Source organism: Chiloscyllium plagiosum, unplaced genomic scaffold, assembly GCF_037043375.1.
Source record: "Chiloscyllium plagiosum isolate Xiang-an unplaced genomic scaffold, Cpla_swu_hap1 HiC_scaffold_35, whole genome shotgun sequence".
Classification (NCBI taxonomy): domain Eukaryota; kingdom Metazoa; phylum Chordata; class Chondrichthyes; order Orectolobiformes; family Hemiscylliidae; genus Chiloscyllium; species Chiloscyllium plagiosum.
This window is the reverse complement of record NW_028270173.1, coordinates 16,685,312-16,704,570: the sequence shown is the minus strand read 5'-3', so window position 1 is coordinate 16,704,570 and position 19,259 is coordinate 16,685,312. Positions and strand designations below refer to the sequence as shown.

Below are 19,259 nucleotides of genomic sequence, written 5' to 3'. Positions count from 1 at the left end.
TGTAAGTGAGGCAGGTAGGGGGAACCTGAGTTCAGGAGTACAGGAGCCTCAGCCCTTGACCTTGTCCAACAGGTATGAGATTCTTGCTCCCTGTACAGATGAGGAAAAGGGCTCTGGACAGGATGAGCCAGCTGACCACGGCACCATGGTGCAGAAGGCCATTCAAGAGGGGGGAGCAAAAAGACAAGTAGTTGTTATAGGGGATTCTATAATTAGGGGAACAGATAGTATCCTTTGCAAGCCGGATCAGGAGTCTCGCATGGTGTGTTGCCTAGCCGGTGCCAGGGTGCGGGACATCTCTGACCGGCTTGAAAGGATATTGGAGCGGGAGGGGGAGGATCCAGTTGTTGTGGTCCACATTGGGACTAACAACATAGGCAAAGCTAGGGTGGAGGACCTGTTTGGGGATTATCGAGCACTAGGAAGGAAATTGAAGTACAGGTCCTCAAGGGTCATAATCTCCAGATTACTGCCCGAGCCACGTGCCAAGGGATAAGAAAATTAGGGAAGTAAACACGTGGCTAAGGGATTGGTGTGGGAAAGAGGGATTCCACTTCATGGGGCATTAGCATCAGTTTTGGAACCGGGGGGATCTGTACCGTAGGGACTGTCTCCACCTGAACCGATCAGGTACCAATGTTCTCGCAAAGAGGATAAATAGGGTGGTCAGTAGGACTTTAAACTTCTGAGTTGGGGGGGAAGGGAAAGTGAAAGAGACAAAGAGTATGGAGTTAAATGGAAAGATAAGCAGCAGGATAGCATATGTGCAGGCATATTTAAACTTGAGACAGACTGGAAATGCAGCAAAAAGAAAGGATAACTTAGGACATCTTATGACTTTCAATATCTCTAATGATAAGAAAGTTAGCATTAAGGCACTTTACCTGAATGCTCGTAGCATTCGTAACAAAGCAGATGAACTAATGGCACAGATCATCGTGAATGATTATGATGTGGTAGGCATCACAGAGACGTGGTTACAAGGGGGGTCAGGACTGGCAGTTAAACATCCAAGGGTTTCCAACTTATCGAAAAGACAGGGAGGTGGGCAGAGGGGGTGGGGTTGCCTTGTTAGTTAAGAACAAAATTAAATCTATGGCACTGAATGACATAGCGTCGGATGATGTGGAGTCTGTGTGGGTGGAATTGAGGAACCACAAAGGCAAAAAACCCATAGTGGGAGTTATGTACAGACCTCCTAACAGTGGTCAGGACCAGGGGCGCAACATGTACCGGGAAATAGAAGGCATGTCAGAAAGGAAATGTCAGGGTGATCATGTGAGACTTCAATATGCAGGTGGACTGGGTAAATAATGTTGCCAGTGGATTCAAAGAAAGGGAATTCATGGAATGCTTACAGGATGGCTTTTTTGGAACAGCTTGTCATGGAGCCCACAGGGAGCAGGCTATTCTGGACCTAGTGCTATGTAATGAACCAGACTTTATAAAAAATCTTAAAGTAAGGGAACACTTAGGAAGCAGCAATCATAATATGGTAGAGTTCAGACTGCAGTTTGAAAGAGAGAAGGCAAAATCGGATGTAATGGTGTTACAGTTAAATAAAGGTAATTATGAGGGCATGAGAGAGGAACTGACGAAGATAGACTGGAAGCAGAGCCTAGCAGGGAAGACAGTAGAGCAAAAATGGCAGGAGTTTGTGGGTAAAATTGAGGACACTGTACAAAGGTTCATCCCCAAGAAGAGAAAGATTATCCGGGGAGGGATTAGACAGCCATGGCTGACAAAGCAAGTCAGGAAATCGATCAAAGTAAAAGAGAGATCCTATAAAGTGGCCAAGAGCACTGGGAAATCAGAAGATTGGGAAGGCTACAAAAACAAACAGAGGATAACAAAGAGAGAAATAAGGAAGGAGAGGATCAAATATGAAGGTAGGCTAGCCAGTAATATTAAAAATGATAGTAAATGTTTCTTTCAATACATAAGAAACAAACAACAGGCAAAAGTAGACATTGGGCCACTTCAAACTGATGCTGGAAGCCTAGTGATGGGAGATAAGGAAATAGCAGGAGAACTTAATAAGTACTTTGCATCAGTCTTCACAGTGGAAGACATGAGTAATATCCCAACAATTAAAGGGAGTCAGGGGGCTGAGTTGAGTATGGTTGCCATTACAAAAGAGAAAGTGCTAGAAAAGCTAAAAGGTCTTAAAATTGATAAATCTCCTGGCCCCAATGGGCTACATCCTAGAGTTCTGAGGGAGGTGGCTGAGGAAATAGCGGAGGCGTTGGTTGAGATCTTTCAAAAGTCACTGGAGTCAGGGAAAGTCCCGGATGATTGGAAGATCACTGTTGTAACCCCCTTGTTCAAGAAAGGATCAAGACAAAAGAATGAAAATTATAGGCCAATTAGCCTAACCTCAGTTGTTGGTAAAATTCTAGAATCCATCATTAAGGATGAGGTTTCTAAATTCTTGGAAGAGCAGAGTCGGATTAGAACAAGTCAATATGGATTTAGTAAGGGGAGGTCATGCCTGACAAACGCGTTGGAGTTCTTTGAAGAGGTGACAAGTAGGTTAGACCGGGGAAACCCAGTGGATGTGGTCTACCTAGACTTCCAAAAAGCCTTTGATAAGGGAGGCTGCTGAGCAAGGTGAGGGCCCATGGTGTTCGAGGTGAGCTACTGGTATGGATTGAGGATTGGCTGTCTGACAGTTGGGATAAAAGGTTCTTTTTCGGAATGGCAGCCCGTGACAAGCGGTGTCCCGCAGGGTTCAGTGTTGGGGCGGCAGCTGTTCACATTATCTACTAATGATCTGGATGAAGGGACTGGAGGCATTCTAGTGAAGTTTGCCGATGATACAAAGTTAGGTGGACAGGCAGGTAGTACTGAGGAAGTGGGGAGGCTGCAGAAGGATCTAGACAGTTTGGAAGAGTGGTCCAGGAAATGGCTGATGGAATTCAATGTGAGCAAATGCGAGGTCTTGCACTTTGGAAAAAAGAATACAAGCATGGACTACTTTCTAAATGGTGAGAAAATTCGTAAAGCCAAAGTACAGAGGGATCTGGGAGTGCTACTTGAAGATTCTCTAAAGGTAAACATGCAGGTTGAGTCCGTGATTAAGAAAGCGAATGCAATGTTGTCAATTATCTAAAGAGGGTTGGAATATAAAAGCACCGTTGTGCTGCTGAGACTTTATAAAGCTCTGGTTAGGCCCCATTTGGAGTACTGTGTCCAGTTTTGTTCCCCACACCTCAGGAAGGACATACTGGCACTGGAGCGTGTCCAGCGGAGATTCTCACGGATGATCCCTGGAATGGTAGGTCTAACATATGAGGAACGGCTGAGGATCCTGGGATTGTATTCATTGGAGTTTAGAAGATTAAAGGGAGACCTAATAGAAACTTACAAGATAATACATGGCTTGAAGAGGGTGGATGCTAGGAAATTGTTTCCGTTAGGCGAGGAGACTAGGACCCGTGGACACAGCCTTAGAATTAGAGGGGGTAAATTCAGAACAGAAGTACGGAGACATTTCTTCGGCCAGAGAGTGGTGGGCCTGTGGAATTCATTGCTGCAGAGTGCAGTGGAGGCTGGGACGCTAAATGTCTTCAAGGCAGAAATTGATAAATTCTTGATATCACAAGGAATTAAGGGCTACGGGGAGAATGCGGGTAAGTGGAGTTGAAATGCCCATCAGCCATGATTGATAGGCCGAATGGCCGAATGGCCTTACTTCTGTTCCTATGTCTTATGGTAAAGGGACGGCTGGAAAAAGGGAAGCCTTCAGAAATGAGATGACAAGAATCCAGAGAAGGTATATTCCTGTCAGGGTTAAAGGGAAGGCTAGTAGGTATAGGGAATGCTGGATGACAAAAGAAATTGAGGGTTTAGTTAAGAAATAGAAGGAAGCATATGTCAGGTATAGACAAGATAGATTAAGTGAATCCTTAGAAGAATGTAAAGGCAGTAGGAGTATACTTAAGAGGGAAATCAGGAGGGCAAAAAGGGGACATGAGATAGCTTTGGCAAATAGAATTAAGGAGAATCGAAAGAGTTTTTACAAATACATTGAGGACAAAAGGGTAACTCGGGAGAGAATTGGGCCCCTCAAAGATCAGCAAGGTGACCTTTTATGTGGAGCCACAGAAAATGGGGGAGATACTAAATGAATATTTTGCATAAATATTTACTGTGGAAAAGGATGTGGAAAATATAGACTGTAGGGAAATAGATGGTGACATCTTGCAAAATGTCCAGATTACAGAGGAGGAATTGCTGGATGTGTCGAAACAGTTAAAGGTGGATAAATCCCCAGGACCTGATCAGGTGTACCCTAGAACTCTGTGGGAAGCTAGAGAACATAGAACATAGAACAATACAGCGCAGTACAGGCCCTTCAGCCCTCGATGTTGCGCCGACCTGTCATACCAATCTGAAGCCCATCTAACCTACATGATTCCATGTACGTCCATATGCTTGTCCAATGACGACTTAAATGTACTTAAAGTTGGCGAATCTACTACTGTTGCAGGCAAAGCATTCCATACCCTTCCTACTCTCTGAGTAAAGAAACTACCTCTGACATCTGTCCTATATCTATCACCCCTCAATTTAAAGCTATGCCCCCTCATTCTTGCCGTCACCATTCTTGGACAAAGGCTCACCCTATCTAACCCTCTGATAATCTTATATAATGATTATATATCACTTATATATTGTGATTGATGGGCCTCTCATAAAATGCTGGACATTATTTCAAAGGGAATGGAATATCAAAATTGGGTAATCTTGCTAAAACTATGGAAGGCACTAGTTGAACAGTTTGGGCCTGTGCTCATTGGAGTTTAACAAATGAGAATGTGATTATGAAACATGCAAGTTTCCTCAAGAGTCTGACGGGGTAGATGTGGAAAGGTTATTGCCACTCGTGGAAGACTCTAGGGCCAGAAGGCATATGCTCAGAGTAAGGGGTTAACCAGTTACGGCAGGAGTGTGGAGGAATTCCATCTCTCAGTGGATAGTGAAGCTGTAGAATTTTTTTTACGCAGAGGACTGCTGAGGTTGGGCATTAAGTACAATCAAGATTGGGAGAGACAGAATTTTAGTCTGTACTAAAAACAAACATTATGGGGAAAAGGCAGGAACGTAGAATTGTCAGATTAGCTTTAATCTCAATGATAGAACAAACTCAGTGGGCCAAATGGTTTAGTTCTGTTTCTATCTAGTATAGTCTTATAGTCCACCATGTAATTTTCTCAAATGTGGCTACACGTGTCTTTCTTTGGGTGTGAATGCCACCTATAGGCATAAGGTTGCAATTGTTAAAGCAGAAATCTTTACTTACAACTTGAAAGAACACAAAGAAGCACAGCAATGATGCAAAGCATACATCTGATCATGGCATTCCAGCAGCATTCTATTTGAATTTGTTATTTAAAGAATGAATCTTAATTTTAATGGATCAACAGATCAGAGACAATGAGAAACATGCTGCCAAACATCTTATCACTTTGAGGAACAAAGAATTGAAAAGAATTAAATGTTCTGTATTTCAAGTGACGACCACAAAGATCTAGAGAAATTTTTCAAGTCCTAGGAGATTTAACTCACAGTCAAATTCAAGATTCGTAGCCTTGAGTTTATGTCATACCACTAACAGCCTGGTGAAAACATTGGCCAATTCATAGTCAGATACCGATGCTAAGAGAGAGAATGTGATTTCACTGAAGCTGACTTTGATGATGTGCTGATGAAAATGATTATTGCCTCAGCACTCATTAATCTTTCCAAAACACACTTTGGGCAACCCTAAAGATTAAAGCCTTGGTACACTGCTCGAAGGACAAATATGAAGCAATTATAGCAGAACAGCAACATTTATAGGTACTTGACTCTGCAACTGCTATTGTAGCTGTCAACATGAACATCAAAACATCCAAACTGTGGATTGTCTCATCCACCAACAGTATCCAGCAGTTTTCTATTATATTCTACAAGAGCACATTAAGTTGCAGTATTCAAGAAGTCCAAGTGCATTGCGAAAACCAAAGTGCAACACAATGCTCCACAGCAACATGTGAAGCAGAGCCAACCAAGGAACAATGTGAAAGATGTTTCCAAATATCTATCCATGTTATGCAAACATGTCAACAAAATCTAGGAAGTAACAGCTTGCAGACTCCAGATATGTAGTACATACATTCAGTTTGATACATAGATGCTGTCAGAAAATCTGAAAACTTTACCTCCATACATGAGTTACATTTCAAAGATTGATGGAAGTGCTAATATCTACCCTTAATGCAGCTTAGATGAAATGTAGTCAGCTCACTGGCACAGTGTGGTGCAGTCCATAAACTAATCGCTGATAATGGATCTGACATCCATGGAGAAAGTGAGGACTGCAGATGCTGGAGATCAGAGCTTAAAAATGTATTGCTGGAAAAGCGCAGCAGGTCAGGCAGCATCAAAGGAACAGGAGAATCGACATTTCGGGCATAAGCCCTTCCATGTCCTGGCATTGTCCATTTTAAATCGCTCCTCAGGGTGGACACCTGAAAACATTTATGTTTTTGATACAATGAAACTTTCTATCACTGGTCTAACAGCATGCACAAATGTACATATCATAATAATCCATGAGCTAATCAATGCCCAATTCCAACACTAAAGATTTCAGACCGCAACATGTCTGCGTGGGTTTCCTCCGGGTGCTCCGGTTTCCTCCCACAGTCCAAAGATGTGCGGGCCAGGTGAATTGGCCACGCTAAATTGCCCATAGTGTTAGGTTAAAGGGGTAAATGTAGGGATATGGGTGGGTTGCGCTTCGGAGGGTTGGTGTGGACTTGTTGGGCCGAAGGGCCTGTTTCCACACTGTAAGTAATCTAATCTAATCTAATCTAAAAACATCAAGTCCATCTATGACATGACAAACTTTGACCCAGATTCGTTTGATTCTATTGGAAATTTTAAAGGGCTGGTAGTACCTCATAACTAACATCATGAGACAGGTTCTGCCTAGCAGGATATATAGAACTGTTTCTAGGAGGAGTTAGCCAATTGTTTTCAGTCTTTAAGCAGTTTTGCAGTGACAGTTGTAAGTGTGAAGTCTATGTAACTAATAGTAATGTGCACTTCCTGTTACGTTTTCATAAAGTTCTTTTGTGAAACTATGTGATTTCATAGTTATTAAGCACTAAGTAAAAATCCTTTATTGTTTATCAAGATTGAGCCAGAGGGCAGTTAAGAATTGCAGTGTGTCTAGAGTCATGTATAGGACAGGCCAGGTAAGGACAGCAGATTTCCTTCCCTGAGGGACATTAGATTTTTGTTTAATGATAATCAACAGTGGTTATATGGTCACCAGCTTTGTAATTCCATATTTTTAGTGAACTTAAATTTCACCAACTGCTATGATGGGGATGGAATTCATGTCACCAGAGTATTAGTCTGAGTCTCTGCACTTGCTAGCCCAGCAACAATATGACTAGTCACTGCCTCCCCAGTATACTATTGCAGTGCTTGCACAGTTACATTGCATCCTGTGCTGATGAGCTCTCGGGATATGTGAATGGATCATCTTTTACAAACCTGGGATTCAGGCTATGGGCAAGCGAGTTTGACCCTTCAGGATTCAGACATGCACATTTTTCTTCCTAGATGTCACAAGAACACTTGGATCATAGACAAACAAAAGACACCATTTTGCTACCTTAGTCCCCTCCACTCTCCCAATCCCTGAATTGGGAAACAGTTGGTGACTGACTAAGTGTAGATTAGAATGGTGCTGGAAAAGCACAGCTGGTCAGGCAGCATCCGAGGAGCAGGAAAATCGACTTTTCAGGCAAAAGCCCTTCATCAAGAATAGAGGCAGGGTGCCTGCAGAGTGGAGAGATAAATGAGAGGGGGGTGGGGGTGGGAGAAAGTAGCATAGAGTCCCCACCCATTTCCGCAAAGACCATTCCCTCCATGACTACCTAGTCAGGTCCACGCCCCCCCCAACATTGCACCCTCTCTTCCTGGCACGCCCCCCCCCCCCAACGCCACTGCAGGAATTGCAAAACCTGTGCTCACACCTCCATCCAAGGCCCCAAAGGAGACTTCCACATCCATCAGAGTTTTACCTGTTGTATCCGTTGCTCCCGATGCGGTCTCCTCTACATTGGGGAGACTGGACACCTCCTAGCTTTAGGGACACCTGCACCAATCAACCCCACCATCCTGTGGCCCAACATTTCAACTCCTCCTCCCACTCCGCCGAGGACATGCAGATCCTAGGCCTCCTCCACCATTGCTCCCTCACCACCCAACGCTTGAAGGAAGAACGTCTCATCTTCCGCCTCAGAACACTTCAACCCCATGGCATCAATGTGGATTTCACCAGTTTCCTCATTTCCCCTTCCCCCACCTTACCCCAGCTCCAACCTTCCAGATCAGCAACACCCTCATGACCTGTCCTACCTGCCTATCTTCCTTTCCACCTATCCACTCCACCCTCTTCTCCGACCTATCACCTTCACCTCTACCCCATTCACCCATTGTACTCTTTGCTACCTTCCCCCACCCTCCTCTTTGACTTATCATCTCCATCCTCACAACATTCACCTATTGTACTCTATGCTACTTTTTCCCCACCCCCACCCCTCTCATTTATCTCCCCACTCTGCAGACACCCTGCCTCTATTCCTGATGATGTGCTTTTGCCCAAAACATTGATTTTCCTGCTCCTCGGATGCTATCTGACCTGCTGTGCTTTTCCAGCACCACTCTGGTTTCCAGCATCTGCAGTCCTTGTTTTTACCTAAGGTTAAAGTGGACAACTTACCGGGATATCAAAAGGAAGTGGAAATTAGAGCTTAGAGAAGATTGTGAAGGTAAAAGCCACATTTATTTATTGCTTGCTTCAAGTGCACTTTTGGTCAGGGATCTTAAAGCTCTCCCTGTTATTACAGCTTCTGCAGGCCAAATTAAAGGGATTAGATCTCAAATGTTAGAACTGAAATGTATGGATTGACCCACCATAGTGTCAAAAGCTCTCCCTCACCAAAACAAATTGTCAATCAGGACATTTACCTCAAATGAACTACCTGCGTATTAGCTCCCTCAAACTAGATATCCTTCTCTTCCTGTTCCTGGGAGGTGCATCACATCCCCAGTGGCCCTTTAGCACTTACATATTGAAACTGACATCAAGTAGTGGCTGTATCTTCATTACTTCCATCTGGGTCTAAATCCTGGAATTCCATTCCTACCAGCACTATGGGTGTACACACACCCCATGGACAGCAGTGGTTCAAGAAGGTAGCTCACTATCACCTTCTCAAGGCCAATTAGGGGCGGACAATAAATGCTCATCTAGCCAATGATTAAAGTATTACCTTGAACATTTTGTATGTAAGTAATAGCAACTCTTTTATTGCCCAATGTAAGCACATATAGCAGATTGGAATGGAACCAGTCAAACAGGTCAGTAGACAGAGTTCCTGCAAATAACCTGAAGACCATTAGCATTGTAACTGTCACATAACAGATAACACTCATACAGGTGAGGAAGCACTGCATTTTTTGGAGGTTGTGTCTTTAAAAGGGCATTTATAAATTGAGAGCACATCTGCCTTCTCCGTTCGATGTAAAACATCTCACTATTTAGATGAAAATCAGAAGAGTTTTCCATAACTCCTTAGCTAACATTTATCTCACAATCATCATCATTTCTGGGTGCACCAACACCAAATGGACTGCAGCAGTTCTAAAGGCAGTTCCTCAAGACTAACTAATAAATGCTGGCAGAGCCAGTAAATCCCACATCCCATGAAAGAATAAAATTTTAAAGAAAAGATTTGGTCATTATTTATGTTTTTGGACAAATTAATTATTGCATTTCCCTACATTGCACAAAAGGCTACATTTCACGAGTACATTATTAGATGTAAAGTAATTTCAGACAATTGAATGTGTAATCTCTGGCAGACAGACATGAGACTTTTGTTATAGAATCATAGAGGTCTTCAACACAGAAAAAAAGCCTCTTGGCCCATCAAGTCTGCACCTTTCAAGGTCGCAGATAGATAGAACAGTGAAGAAGGTATTTGATATGCTTTCCTTTATTGGACAGAGCATTGAGTACAGGAGTTGGGAGGCCATGTTGCGCTGTACAGGACATTGGTTACGCTACTTTAGGAATATTGCATACAACTCTGGTCTCCCTCCTATCGAAAAGATGTTCTGAGACGTGAAAGGGTTCAGAAAAGATTTACAAGGATGTTGCCACATTTTGATATTTTTTCAATGAAATTAGGATTTTGTGCCTGTACTGGCTTACATACAGTGAGTCTTGCATTATTCATCTTAAGTACAAATAACTGGATGAAGTCTTCAATATAGCCTTGAACTATCTTCTGGCGTAAAAAGTCACGACCTGAAAAATTAATTCTGTTTATCTCCCTATTGATACTGCCAGACCTGCTGAGTATTTCTAGCATTTGCTTTATTTCAGATTTGCAGCTTCTCCAGCAATGTCCAAACTTGTTGCATGGGGATGGTATACCTTTTCTACTTTTAAGTATTCTCTGCCATGTCCGTACTCTCCGAAGAAATATGCAGATAAAATCAGGACCGTGGTAAAGTCACAGCTCGAAACATGATTATTTCTGTTTGCCAACATAATGAGAGAGTGCCTTTGGCAACAACAACAGCTCCCTGTTTGACAAAGCAGGAAGTGAACAGTTGGCTTCAGACTTTTCAGGGCTGCTGTGTGGAAAGTCGAGACATCACATCGTGAGCTCCTTGCTCCATTCTCCTCAGAGTTTCTCTCTCCTTGGATCACAGCATTTGAAGGGGCCACTCACGAGTTCTGGGTTGCATTTCAGCCCTTCCCCCCGCACTCCTGATTTGTGCCCAAATGCCCCTGGTGCTGGGGGGAGGGAGGAGTGGGTAGGCCGGATAACCACCCTTCCACGGCGCTGCTGCTGCTCCTGGGCCTAGCTCTGACCAAACGCAGCCGCTAACAGGTCCAGGCGGGTCGCGGCGGAGGGGGTCGCTCGGCGCGGCTGCCCTGGCTGTGGCCGCCGTTGTCCAGAGCGAGGGCTCTCCCAGTGCCCGCCCGAGGTCGTCCGCGAGCGGCAGGCATGCGAGGGCACAACTGGCACCAGGACCAACACTTGAGTTCTACTGGCGCACCTTCCCCTCGCCTGAGCCCCGAGTTAGAGTCCATTCCCCGCTCAGCTGTAATCCTGACTGGAAGTTGGGTGTGGGGGGTGAAGGCGGCCTGTTAGGCCGCTGTTGTCGTGGCAACCGAAGGCCCGTCGTTAAGGAAGTGACGTCGACGAGACCCCGTATGTCGGGGGTCGGTGACAGGTGAAGGGGGGGGAGGGGCTCGCGGCAACGGGGGTTGTCTTTGAATCTCGAATCGTCGTTTGTCCGGGTCCGCGCGCCCAGGGAGGGGAGGACCCTGATTCGCTGGCACAAAACCGCACGCGGAAGCTTCCCAAAGCCTGGGAGAGGACGAGAGGAATAGGTGCAGGGAATAGGACTTTCTCATGAGAGCGCACCCTTTTTAAGGGGTGGGCACTGTGGCTCAGTGGTTTGTGCAGGGGCCCGGTTTCGATTCCAAACCTCGGGGTTTGCACGTCCATCCCCCGCGTGGCTTTCCTCCCATAGTCCAAACATGTGCAGTTTAGGTGGATTAGCCACGGGAAATGCGGAGTAATGGTTAGGGGGGGTAGTACATAATTGATGGACCGGATGGCCTCTTGCCGCACAGCAGATATGCTGTGATTTTTACTGAGGGAGGAGATGTGTGGCTCCCACTGGAGGCAAAGAGAGGTGGGGTTATTACTGAGTAGGATATTTGCTGAGGAGGAAGGTAACTGAGCAGAGTGTTTCTTATTCAGGATGCAGATAGGCATTTATTGAGGGAAGAAAGGTGGGATTTATTTACCGAAGGGAGTAAGATGGGTTTATTTCTGTAGGAAAAGAGGAGGGGTTGGTTGTACAAAATGGGAGGTAATTATGTTATTGGAGGTTGTGGAATACATTTAAGCGTGGGGTGTGACCCAACATGAAAAGCATAATCTGTTTTATTTCCAATTTTAGGATAACTTGTTTTATAGTTTTATTTAATGTGTTTTTTTTAGTTTGGAAGAATTAAAAATTATGCTACTTCTAAAATCTTTTTTAGGTGAATGTAGCACATCTTCCTCATGCATGCTCTCTGTTTTCCTGACCTCTTACATTCGTGCTATAATGGCAGCTCCATATTTGCCTCCAGTGAGTGTATTGCTCTAATGTGAACTTGTAGATCATGTGAGGGGAAACAAATCCAATCCGTCATTGCTGCTTATGTAAGTATTGGTGGTTTTCTGCCACTTCGTTGCAATAGTGTGAATGTTTTGCAAATTGGGAATTCTGAAATATAACTAGTTTGAATGATAGAGTAGGTTTAAGGGCTTGAACAATCTACTCATAATTGGTAAGGTTGTTCATAAGAGATCAAATGTCTTCTGAAGTTAAAGAAAATAAATTTCTCCTGTGCAATGGGAAAAATGTCACTCATAGGGAAGCCAAATGTTTTTCTGGTTCTGACCTCCAGCAGGGTTCTTGAATGCTGTTTAGGTTGGAGAAGCAAGATGAGAAACAATTTCCTTCAGAAACCATAAATATTTCATATGGGAAGGGTAAATGAGTTGAAGGAATGTAAATAATAAAATATTGAAAAGTGCAAAGGAACAGAGGGACTCTGAAATGCAGATTCCTGAAAATAAATAAGAATGATTACTGGAAAGGGTACAGCGGGATTAGCAGAAAGAAGTTTCAAGAATGTGGCTAGGTATGGAGAATTTGTCAAGAGAAACGATTGCATAGGCTGGATAGTTTGGAACAGTTTAGCCTGAGGGGAAATGAAGAGTCATCGAGACTCAAAATGTTAGCTTGCTTTCTCTCCATGGATGCTGCCTGGCTTGCTGTGATCTCCAGCACTTTTTGTTTCCAGTACAGTTCCCAGCATGTGCAGTAATGCAGTCAGGTGAACTTTGTATGTAAATCAGTGCCTATTGTTTTCTGACTGCATGGTCACAACAAGAGTCAGAGATGCAGAACATAACAGCCCAAAAAAGATAATTTGCCCTATGGAGAACATATTGTCATATTTCTCTGTTCTGTTCACATAACCCTGCATATTTATTTCTCTCAAGTGCTCATCTAATTTCATTTGAATGTATTGATCATCTCCCCTTATTATATCACCTTCATAAGCATCACGTTTCAGGTCTTGAACAACATTAAGCAATAACTGCCAGCAGCTTGTGGACTTCATTATTTGTTGGATCGATACCATCTGATCAGCTGCCTTTGTTGAGGTGATAGTTTTGGGAGAGCAATGTGAGCTAATCCCTGCTCCAGACTTGATGAAAGTTCCTTTCAGTACTGTCAAATTTGTACACAATGCACAATGGTGAGATGGAAGTAATAATTATAAGTTGTGGAATTGATGTCCCTGTTCTATATCTCCCACTGGTCTGCCTGACCAAACTTGTTATAATACATGATCATAATGAATGATGGTGCTGGCTCGAAGGGCAGAATGGCCTACTCCTGCACCTATTGTCTATAATACTGATGTCGGTACTCATCCTAATCTACCATCTTTCTCAAATTCCTTTCCTATCTCCCTTTCTCAATCTCATCCTGTCCATTAGACCCATCTCCTGCTCTCATGATCCCAGTTTACACTAAACAGCTGACCACCCAACCTTTTTAGCAGTGGCTATTTTCCGTCAAGAAATGTAAGGTCAGCCAGGGTTCCATCTCTTGCATGTTACCCAGATACACTTTTGAAAAGTGTGTGAGACAAACACAAACAAACAAAAGTTGCGGATGATGGAGATTGAAATAAAACAATATTAAAGATATACTCAGGTCTGGCAGTGTCTGTGGAGATAGAAATAGGGTTAACATTTTGAGTCCAATGACCCTCCGACAGCGCCCACTGCCTCAGCACTGACCCTCCGACAGCGCCCACTCCCTCAGCACTGACCCTCCGACAGCGCCCGCTACCTCAGCACTGATCCTCCGACAGCGCCCGCTCCCTCAGCACTGATCCTCCGACAGCGCCCGCTCCCTCAGCACTGATCCTCCGACAGCACCCACTCCCTCAGCACTGACCCTCCGACAGTGCCCACTCCCTCAGTGCTGATTGTGGGTTGAAAAATAATGTAATGCTATTGACAAGGAGAAAGAGGAGCGAGCAGAAAAGTGAAGAATGTGCCCAAACATAGGCAAAGGGAGTGCTAATGGTAGTAAATGAGAAATATTTATGCAAAATAGATATAATTGATAGGTGTGAATGTTTAAAAATAGGTCAGATCTGAGAACAAGACCATGACATCAGGACACATGTGGAGCAAGAATGTTCTCAAAATGGAGGATCTGGCCATGTTCATACTCTGAAGTTGTTGAACTCCACATTGAGTCCCGAAAGCTGTAAATTTTATAAGCAGAAAACAAGGCGCTGGTCCTCGAGCTAACATTGGGCTTTGCTGTAACACTATAGTAGGAAATATTAGAATGATTTAGCGCCACACATCAAATATTTGATGTTCCTGATAAAAGCCATGGTAGCTGCCATGCTTAAAACTGTATTCAAAGCATGGAGTGTTTATTTGGGTGCTTTTTCCCTTTATCGTTTATGGGATGTTAACATCATTGCTCATGCCCAGTTGGCCTTCATGACGTCATGATGAGCTATCTTAAATGTTGCAGTGCGTATGACTTAGAGTCATAGCAATGTACAGCATTGAAACAGACCCTTCGGTCCAACCCGTCCATGCCGACCAGATATCCCAACCCAACCTAGTCCCACCTGCCAGCACCTGACCCCTCTCACCCTAAACCTATGCCCTCTAGATCTGGACTCCCCGACCCCAGGGAAAAGACTTTGCCTATTTACCTTATCTGTGCCCCTCATAATTTTGTAATCCTCTATAAGGTCACCTCTCCGCCTTCAACGCTCCAGGGAAAACAGCCCCAGCCTGTTAAGCCTCTCCCTATAGCTCAATTCCTCCAACCCTGGCAACATCCTTGTAAATCTTTTCTGAACCCTTTCAACTTTCACAACATCTTTCCAATAGGAAGGAGACCAGAATTGCATGCAATATTCCAACAGTGGCACAACCAATGTCCTGTACAGCCGCAACATGACCTCCCAACTCCTGTACTCAATACTCTGACCAATGAAGGAAGCATACCAAACGCCTTCTTCACTCTCCTAGCTACCTACGACTCCGCTTTCAAGGAGCTATGAACCTGCACTCCAAGCTCTCTGTTCAGCAAGACTGTCTCAGACCTGAAGAAGGGCTAATGCCCGAAACGTCGATTCTCCTGTTCCCTAGATGCTGCCTGACCTGCTGCGCTTTTCCAGCAACACATTTCCATGTCTCAGACCTTACCATTAAGTGTATAGGTCCTGCAAAGATTTGCTTTTCCAAAATGCAACACCTCGCATTTATCTGAATTAAACTCCATCTGCCACTTCTCAGCCCATTGGCCCATCTGGTCCAGATCCTGTTGTAATCAGAGGTAACCCTCTTCGCTGTCCACTACACCTCCAATTTTGGTGTCATCTGCAAACTTACTAACTGTACCTCATGCTCACATCCAAATCATTTATGTAAATGACAAAAGGTAGAGGACCCAGCACCGATCCTTGTGGCACTCCACTGGTCACAGGCCTCCGGTCTGGAAAAAAAACCCTCCACTACCACCCTCTGTCTTCTACTTTTGAGCCAGTTCTGTATCCAAATGGCTAGTTCTTCCTGTATTCCGTGAGATCTAACCTTGCTAATCAGTCTCCCATGGGAAACCTTGTCGAATGCCTTACTGAAGTCCATATAGATCACATCTACAGCTTTGCCCTCATAATCCTCTTAGTTACTTCTTCAAAAAACTCAATCAAGTTTGTGAGACATGATTTCCCATGCACAAAACCATGTTGACTATCCCTAATCTGTCCGTGCCTTTCCAAATACATGTACATCCTGTCCCTCAGGATTCCCTCCAACAACTTGCCCACCACCAACGTCAGGCTCACCAGTCTATAGTTCCCTGGCTTGTCCTTACCACCCTTCTTAAATAGTGGCACCACGTCAGCCAACCTCCAGTCTTCCGGCACCTCACCTGTGACTATCAATGATACAAATAACTCAGCAAGAGGCCCAGCAATCACTTCTCTAGCTTCCCACAGAGTTCTAGGTTACATCTGATCAGGTCCTGGGGATTTATCCACCTTTATCCGTTTCAAGGCATCCAGCACCACCTCTGTAATCTGGACATTTTGCAAGATATCTTCATCTATTTCCCTACAGTCTAAAACTTTCATATCCTTTTCCACAGTAAATACTGATGCAATATACTCATTTAGTATCTCCCCCATTTTCTGTGGCTCCACACAAAGGCCGCCTTGCTGATCTTTGAGGGGGCCTATTCTCTCTCTAGTTACCCTTTTGTCCTTAAATATTTGTAAAAATTCTTTAGATTCTCCTTAATTCTATTTGCCAAAGCTATCTCATGTCCCCTTTTTTTCCCTCCTGATTTCCCACTTAAGTGTATTCCTACTGCCTCTTCTAAGGATTCACTCAATCTATCCTGTCTATATGCTTTTTCTTAACCAAACCCTCAATTTCTTTAGTCATCCAGCATTCCCTATACCTACCAGTCTTTCCTTTCACCCTAACAGGAATATACTTTCTCTGGATTCTCGTTATCTCATTTCTGAAGGCTTCCCATTTTCTATTTTTAGGTATTTAGGTGCTAGACTTCTGGTAATTTTTTTAAAAGCCATTAACAGGAAGCAGTGTGCTGAAGAAATGTTGTGAACATATTTTATTTTTCAGAAGTAAACTGCAGGTCCTTCTTGAGTGCTTTGATTTCCATATTTTCTCTCCTTACAGATGCTGACAGACCTGCCGAGATTTTCCAGCATTTTTCTCTTTTGATTTCCATATTGGACTTGGGAGCCATCAGTACTGTCAAATTCGTACATAATGCACAATGGTGAGATGGGAGTAATAATTTAAATTGTGGAGTAATGGCAGTAAGCCAATTGAATGAGACTTTGGCAGCCACTTCTCTCAGTGATAGACCAGAAAATGCTCCCACCGAAGAACAGACTAATCCTGAACCCTTCACTTGGACATGCCCAGATGGTTCCTTCGTGAAGAAAATTCTGCAGAGAGGTAGTGGTCTCGATAAACCCAAAGAAGGTTCAAAGTGTCGTGTTTGTGTGGACGTGGAACCCTCCAGCAGTTTTGATGCAGGGACCCATTTCCAAAACGGGATCAATCAGTCAGTTGAGCTAATTCTTGGTGAGACTGATACACAGTTTGTAGAATTAATCGAGAAATGTGTTGAGACGATGCTTTTGGGAGAGCAATGTGAGCTAATCCCTGCTCCAGACTTGATGAAAACATTCACAGATTGCAGAGAAGGACTGAGAATGGTTGTGAAGCTGGAGGAGTTCACCCTCCAGCAGGACTCCTGGGAAATTGGATTTGAGGAAAAATGGCAGATGGCTATGCATCACAAAGCTAAAGCCACTGAGCATTTTAAAAGTGGGAATCTTTTTGGAGCTGCACTACGTTATGCAAAATCCCTGAAGCTGCTGGTGACTGTGAAATATGATGTGCCTCTTGAGAAAACCAAGGAGTATGTCCAGGCCAGAAAGGCCTTGTATTCAAATCTGGCAGCCTGCCAGATAAAACAGAAGCAGTACAGAAATGTCATCCACAACTGCTCAAAGGCACTGGAGATTGAGCCAGACTCTGTGAAATGCCTGTACCGAAGGGGTCAGGCCTATGCCTCCATTAATGAGTTTGACAAAGCCAAACGTGATTTGAAGCGAGTACTGAAATTGGAACCAGCAAACTCTGCTGCTGCAGCGCAACTTCGAGTTCTTATTGAACAGATCAAGGCACAAAATGAAAAAATGGGCAAAGCAATGAGTAAGCTGTTCACCTGAGAGTGTACACATCAGGATGAATCGGCAAAACATTCTCTTTCATTAACAGAGTAGCACTTGACCACAGGAGAATTTCATGTTTTGGACTAATAAATGTATAGAGGATGTTTCATTAATTATATTGTGTCTTGGGTTATAATGCTATAAAATTGTTTTACAAGAGATCAAGAAGACTGTTTTCACATGTTTATAAGACAAATTCATTTTTATGAACCCAGACGATACAATAAAAATTGGTCATCACGCATGATTTGATTCTGGGAAGACAGAATAGTTGAAGAAGTGTAATGAGGTTGAGTGGTTAACTGGAACTGTAATTCATTGCAGATTGTATTAACTCTACTGATGTTTGTCAGTATTTAATTATCTGATGAGGGAAGTTTCTGTATTGCCAAGAGCCTAGCTCCTATTACGTGAAAGCATGGATTTTTGATATTTTCAACTGTGGCACCTGTAATATAGAGTGTAAACTTTTAAATAAACTGCCAAACTTTCTGTGCAATGACCCCCATTAAGTCAGGTGGTTTTGTGGATGAATGTTAATCCAGATAGATTAGAATATGTTTTGTGAATAAAGTACAGGAATTAAATTTGCATCAGTGATTTCAACTGAATAGGGGTTGATTACAAATTCTGTTTCGATTGGGTAATATGTCCTAGCCCCGCATTTTATCTGAAAGGACTTAGTATGGCAAGTTTGTTTGACATACAGCACTGTTGAAGAACACGCTCATGTTACGACACTGGGTAAACCCTCCTGCTTAATTTAAAACGAGCATCACAGAAATGATTTATCCCATGCAGTCGTCTGCAAAAAACGCGAGTGGCCAAGAACTATTTAAAGTAAAAATTAACAACTTTATTTCTTAAAGTATAACCGAATAATTAACTAACAACTATTCACAAGTTCTTACTCTAGTCTATCTTTTACCTTCCCTTCTATAATTCTTGTCTTACAAAAGGCTTACTTAAGGCTTACAAAACAAAAATTCTTATCTCAACCAGGCAGCTTTCGGTTCTTCTATTTGGATCTTCCTGTGTCTTTTCTTCTTAGGAATTCTGCATCACAGGTTACTGATTGGAAAAGGTACCGTTTAAGAGACATATTTTTCAGGCAGTCTGTTTACATTCTAGGGCTTGGTGGTCCTCCTCCCAGCTGTTCAGTTTTCCCCCGGTCTTATACCCCAGAGCATCACAGTGTGTCATTGGCTTTTAAGATTGTCAATATACTCGATTTAAACTTGATTGGAGTTGGGTACTTTTCAGGGTATAATTTAAACTGATTGGC

At 43.4% G+C, this 19,259-nt stretch overlaps 1 protein-coding gene across 5 annotated transcripts in view; it reads left to right on the top strand.

Moving 5' to 3' along the window:
• The window catches only part of LOC122541426 (FK506-binding protein-like), a 36,065-nt gene extending 17,583 nt beyond the window's left edge, over window positions 1–18,482 (top strand). For 2 of the 5 annotated variants that reach the window (XM_087979318.1, XM_087979317.1), the window contains exon 3: window positions 16,905–18,482. In XM_087979318.1, the coding sequence (XP_087835444.1) occupies window positions 17,042–17,971 (930 nt within the window). In that variant the 5' untranslated portion in view covers window positions 16,905–17,041 and the 3' untranslated portion in view covers window positions 17,972–18,482. Of the gene's footprint in view, window positions 1–10,711; window positions 11,317–11,362; window positions 11,477–12,139; window positions 12,303–16,904 lie in introns of those variants that run through there. The other 3 variants (XM_043678189.2, XM_043678187.2, XM_043678185.2) reach the window with 3 other exon arrangements.
• The last annotated feature ends 777 nt before the right edge of the window (window positions 18,483–19,259 follow it).